The following is a 6,000-nucleotide window of genomic DNA, read 5'->3' on the forward strand; positions in this document are numbered from 1 at the left end:
AAGGCAACCCATCGAATGGGGCAAAATATTTGCAAATACACACACACACACACACACACACACACACACACATATTATGATAAGGGGTTAACATCCAGGGTATGTATATGAAGAAGTCCCACAGCTCAAAAACAACAAAACAAACAGCCTGATTAAAAGAGGAAAAAAGGACCTGAACAGACATTTATTCAAAGAAGATATACCAATAGCCAATAAGCACATAAAAAGATGCTCAACATCACTAATCATTAGGAAAATGCAAATCAAAACCACAATGAGATACCAATTTATACCCATAAGGGTGACTGTTTAAAAAAAGAAAATAATAAGTGCTGGCAAGAATGTGGAGAAATTGGAACACTTGTGCTTTGTGAACAAGAAGGTACAACGGTGCAGCTGCTGTGGAAAACAGTATGGCAGCTTCTCAAAAAATTAAACATAAAATTACCATGTTAACATACAATCCAGCAATTCCTTTCTGCATTTATACCCAAAAGAACTGGAAGCAGGGACTTGAATAGATATTTGCACACTCATGTTTGTAACATCATTATTTATTATTATTTTTATTCTTTTGTAGCAGCATTGTTTATAATAACCAAAAGATAGAAACAATGCATGGGTCTATCTATGGATGAATGGAAAACAAAACGTGGCATATACATGTAATGGAATACTGTTCAGTCTTAAAAGGAAAGGAAATCCTGTCACATGCTACAACACCGATGAATCTTAATGACATACCAAGTGAAAAAAGCCAGTCACAAAAGGACAAACGTATGATTCCACCAACATGAGGTACCTAGAGTAATCAACTCATAGAGACAGAAATCAGAGTAGTGGGTTAGGTCAGGCAAGCTGCCTAATTTAATTGGATAAATAGCAATTTGGAATGGGCTGATCTATATATATTTAGTCTATTTATAAGTAATTACATAAATTCAAGTCACATATATTACCTCCACTTAAAAAGTAAGGGAAAATGATTATGGATCTCTTTTTATTTGTGTTGTGTACTCTTCCTAGTTATTTTTGATATGAAATAACTATTAAACGTACTTGTTTCAAGTACTGAGCTCGATTTTATAAGATAAGCTAAATTTCTAGAGTTGATAACTTCAAAAGTACCTTCCAATTCTCTGCTAACATCAGTGGGAAGAGTTTCCAGTAGAAAATATAGTCTGCTGAATTCCATGCTTTCAATTTCCAGAAGATCAATTGTGGCTTTTCTCATTTCTTCCTGAAAGTTTAAATTACATATTTTAAAAGTTAAGACATTAAAATATAAGATTGATTTCCTAAACAATGTCCTGTAAATGTTTTCAGAGATCAAAATTTGCTTTTCATTAAATGCCTTCTGCTATTATTTTTATTTGGAATAGAAAGCAGGAAAAATAATGATTCTACAATCAGTTTTTAAGGTGTCACTGTTATTTTATCTTTACATTTCTGCTGATTTTCTTCTACTGAGAAATCACCTTTCCCATCTTTTCAATCAGTTTAAAAGGAAAGGCTCCAACAAAAGGGTGACACTGAGAAACTACTGAATTAAAGAATGGAAAATGCCTATAAAAGCATGTTCAGGTATAAAAAGAAAAATGGTTTTCTTATACACACCTAAAAATCCAAACAAATAGCCTATAATTTTATATTGGTGGGACTATTTTAAAAAGGAAAAACATCCAAAAATCTGACAGTGGAAAAAATAGATAAATCTTCTTTTAAATAAGAGATCATAAGGGCTATAGTTACTTTATGGACTGAGAAATTGCCATTATAATTTATGAATAATAAAAAGCAGGTTGCATAATTAGTATGATCACTTTTCTGTAAAAAATGAACTTCAATACAGGTACATCTATGTCCTGAAAATAGGAAAGACATTGATCAAAGAGTTAACTGTGATTATTTTAGGGTGGGCTCATGCTGGTTTTTTACTTTCTTTCTTTTGCTTATCTATTTTTTTCTAAATTTTCCAGAGTAAACCCACAATGTTTTTATAATAGCAAAAATGTGTTACTTTAAAAAAATGGGAGGATTTATCTCTATTTAAGAGATTTCACAGCTCAGATATTAAATGGAGACATACCAGATAATTTAATAAGCCACAATAAATATTTTGACCCCTCTAAGTCCTGGAGAAAGATATAACTAAAAGAACAAAGCAGAGGAAAAGGTTTCCACAGGACTGTAGTGCAGGACAATGCACATTCTCAGTGTTTACATGTATGTACTTAATTAAGTGGGATTATAAAGTATAATTCTGTAGTATACATACACAACTACATATAATTACATAAAAATATGATCACAAAGTAATGAGAGTAACTTTTCTCAGTCTGTAGACTTGAGCTCACTTACTTTACAGCCAGATTTCCACATTTTTTAGATACTTCATATGTAGTAGATCCTTAATATTTTTAAATCAAATGAACAGATGTCACCCTTCTGACCCTGCCGCGGAAGCATCACAGACATCATCCAGGGCCAAAGAGACGCATTTGTGACACTTCAAAAGGAAATTTTAAAAATATTTCTTTGATGGGGCCAAGTTTATGTAACTGAAAGAGTTCCTGTTTGTTTCCAGTGAAAAGCACTGTCTATGTCAACAGAGTAGGTACCAAATAATCTTTCATTTGTTTTGTAAGGAATTGCTTCTAGAGACCTGAGAAAACTGGCACCACATGTGCAATTTATCCGAGACGTTGCTTCCTGATTTTAAGCAATGCTCACATCTTGGGGTTGTGAGCCTTTACCCATGTGGCCCACCCCTGAACTGAGCTCTGTTACCACCAGGTCATTTCTCCTGAGCAGGCTTGTCCTCATTCAGAGCACAGGTCCTTAATTTAGTGCTCTGTATGGGAAACTGGGCAGCAATCCACAGCTGATCCACACTGGTGCAATTAGTAAAATGAGAGAAATTTTCATTCAGGGCAAGTATTTTCCCTATTCACCTACTGAAGTACCTTGAACAGAGTTGGCACTAAGTTAAAGTTTGAGGAAGAAATAAGTGGAAGATTGAAAAAGTAGCTCTTATAGATAATACAATACCAATTTCTTAACAGCGACAGCAACGTCCTTAAGAAATGTCCTAGCTTCTTCATTGCATTTAAAATAATCGCTTTGCAGTGATTGTTCTAAAAAAAATTTGAAAGTTAAGATCGCTTATTTATCTGTCCAAATCTGATTTAACTCTATAAGATCTAGCTCAAATGCTTACTCGACTGAAAATTACATTTTCCATCTCTGAATTTCTATAGTACTTAATAAGAATCTCTTTTGTACTTGCTATTATTTTTACAGTGTTCTAATTAAGGTATATACTTTATGCTACTTGAGGACAAAGTTCTCTTAAGACGCCATCTTTGTATCACTCATGGTAGAAAGAAGGGATCTGTATAGGATAGGACAAAAAAATTCAACAAATATTTATGAAAGGGATAAATATAACATGTCCATAATGTAGGTTTAAGAATGTTTTCATATATACACATATTTGTATACATATATACTAAATGTAGTATTTTGCAAAAAAAAAGCATTTAATTCTTTAAAAACCCATTATGTCATTTTCACTTCTGTGCCAATATTTTAATCATGGGATGAGAGTAAACATTATAAAAGTGGTAGTTAAAATGTAGGCAGAGTTTCTAACCCCACTGATGTAAGAAAGATATCACCTTTTCTCTCACAAACTGTACATTGAAAACACAGAAGAGACACTTGGGAAATGCTTGCAAAGGTAAGGAAGACAAGATACATGCAGAATGGGAAGAAGGAAGGAAGGAAGGAAAAAAGAAAACATAAAAGGATGAGGAGAGAGAACAGAGGAAACTCTACTCACCTTGGCTCTGTCACGACTGCATTATACAGATACTGTCTAAATGGATTCCAGGCCTGCATTCTCATGTGTGGGATGAGTTTGATGTGTTTAATGTCTTACATGTATGTGTAATCTAAATTGATTCTTATAACCTCATGATTCCCATTTCACAGGTAAGAAATCTAAGACTTTGAGGTCATGTCATGTGCTCAAGGTCACAGAGCCCATCACTGGATTCAGACACAAGTGGTGTGACTCCAGAGTCCATGCCTTTAGTGGACATCCTCACCTCTGAGAAGAGTAAACAGCAGTTCCTCTGTTCCAGGGAACCTGAATTCTCTTAATTAATAAGCTCTCAAACCAAGTGAAACTCAGTTACTGAGCTTCCAAGCAAGTGTGACTTATGGAGGGACAGGCATTGTCTGCTGTCTCCTTTTCTTTCTCCTATGGAATGAATGAGCACAAGCTTGTTCCCACTTGCAAATTGGCTGGAAAACTACATATTTTATAACTCACACTGAGGGCAAGAAAGCATAAGGAAGCTTTTTTCTACGAAAAACCTTCTGAGGGTCCAGAAATTATTGGCAGAAAAAGTATTTGTGCCCAATACACAATTCCTTGCTTAATGCAACAGGAGCTTCTTAAACACTCCGTTTCTTATTTGCCTGTTAAATTCTCCAGTTTGCCATGGCAAAGTGTTGGACGAAATTAACTTGCTAAGAAAAGACAAGAAGGGATAAGCTGAAATTAAACGCATAATCAAAATGCAGGTGGGCACTCTGGTCACAGGCAAGTGGCAGTGACTTGGATTTGTCACCAGCCACTAGTGAGCTGGGCCAAGTCAGAGCTGAGCCCTGGGTCCCAAGGAGCCAGAAAAGGTTATGCCCTAGCCAGGGATGCCCCGGGTTCTGGGAGGAGGGTCCCCATGAGGGCTTCTGCTGAGCGCCATTTAGGCATCACTTCTAAGAAGACGTCCCTTGGGGAGCCCACGGGCTTCTCACCCACAACAAAGAGCTGATCCAGGGCGGCAGCCGCGACCGAGGAGCCGAGGGTGGACGGGAAAGTGCATAACTCCAGGGAGGGGCCCGTGGAGACAGCGGTCACCTGCACCACCTTCTCGCCGAACCCCAGCTCAGGGGACCAGGAGCTCAGAGCCATGTTGCTGCTCCTGCGCAGCGCAGGCGCCTGCAGTCAGAGGTAAGGACCGCCGGTTGTCAGGGGCAACGAGGGCACCGAGACTGCGCAAAGGCCCGCGGCTCTCACCTGGCGAGAAACCTCGCGATTTATCTAGCTTTATCCACGATAGTTACGCAATCCGCTAAGGACGAGTCCCTCTTCAGCCGTCCTTTCCTCCTTTCATTTTCATTTCTTTAGTTCAGGCCGTGTACCTGAACACTTGTGCACTTCTTGCGGACCACGGGGATCATAATAATGACCACTTTTGAACGCATCTCTGTGCCAAATAATGTACAGCTTCCTCGGTGTTCACAATGGCTCGACCAGGAACGTTATTATCTCCACTTTTACAACTCGAGGCAGGGATGACTAAGTGAATCGCCCAGGATCACAAGAGGATAATTTGGGGCTTAAAGTGGAGTTTGTATAAATCTTTCCATTATGCTACAAAACCTGTCTCTGTATTCTTCTAGAACTTTCTCTGTATATATTTCTACCACTGAGCACATTTTACCTTGAATCAGTGATTTTCTTCTGCCTTCTCATCAAACTGTGAGCTCTTTGAAAGCAGGGATATTATTTACTCTTTTCTGCGCCTCCAAAATCCAGCCCCGTATCAGCCTCAGACTGTAACTGTGTTCCTCTTTCCTCTGCTGGCTAGAGAGCAGCAAAGATGATTTAACCCTCTCCTCCTTAAGCTGTCTATACAGAGGGCAAAAGTGGAATCAGCGTGAAAGTAACAATGACAATAGCTATCACTTGCTGAATGCTTCCTGTGTTTGGGGCACCGTCCCAAATACTTTACCTACAGTAGTCAATTTAATCCTCATAGCAATCCTTTGAGGTAGGTGTTAGTTCCCACTTTGGGTATGAGGACACAGAGCCTATGCCCTGAATAACTATGCTACGCTGCCCTGGAGAGGACACAGCAAGCACATCAACAGCAGAAACAGCTCTAGAACCCAGGCCTCCTCCAGGGAGAACCGTATCCTGGCCTTGGA

General features: G+C 38.4%; 1 protein-coding gene across 1 annotated transcript in view; it reads right to left on the bottom strand.

The window, feature by feature from the left end:
- CCDC175 (coiled-coil domain containing 175) overlaps nucleotides 1-4,981 on the bottom strand; it is a 56,584-nt gene extending 51,603 nt beyond the window's left edge. The window contains exons 1-3 of the mRNA XM_031453798.2: nucleotides 4,825-4,981; nucleotides 3,052-3,137; nucleotides 1,129-1,240 (exon numbers count right to left, since the gene is read on the bottom strand). Of these exons, the coding sequence (XP_031309658.2) occupies nucleotides 1,129-1,240; nucleotides 3,052-3,137; nucleotides 4,825-4,981 (355 nt within the window). The remainder of the gene's footprint in view (nucleotides 1-1,128; nucleotides 1,241-3,051; nucleotides 3,138-4,824) is intronic.
- Between the last annotated feature and the right edge of the window lie 1,019 nt (nucleotides 4,982-6,000).

This window comes from Camelus dromedarius, chromosome 5 (genome assembly GCF_036321535.1).
Source record: "Camelus dromedarius isolate mCamDro1 chromosome 5, mCamDro1.pat, whole genome shotgun sequence".
NCBI classification, from domain to species: Eukaryota; Metazoa; Chordata; class Mammalia; order Artiodactyla; family Camelidae; genus Camelus; species Camelus dromedarius.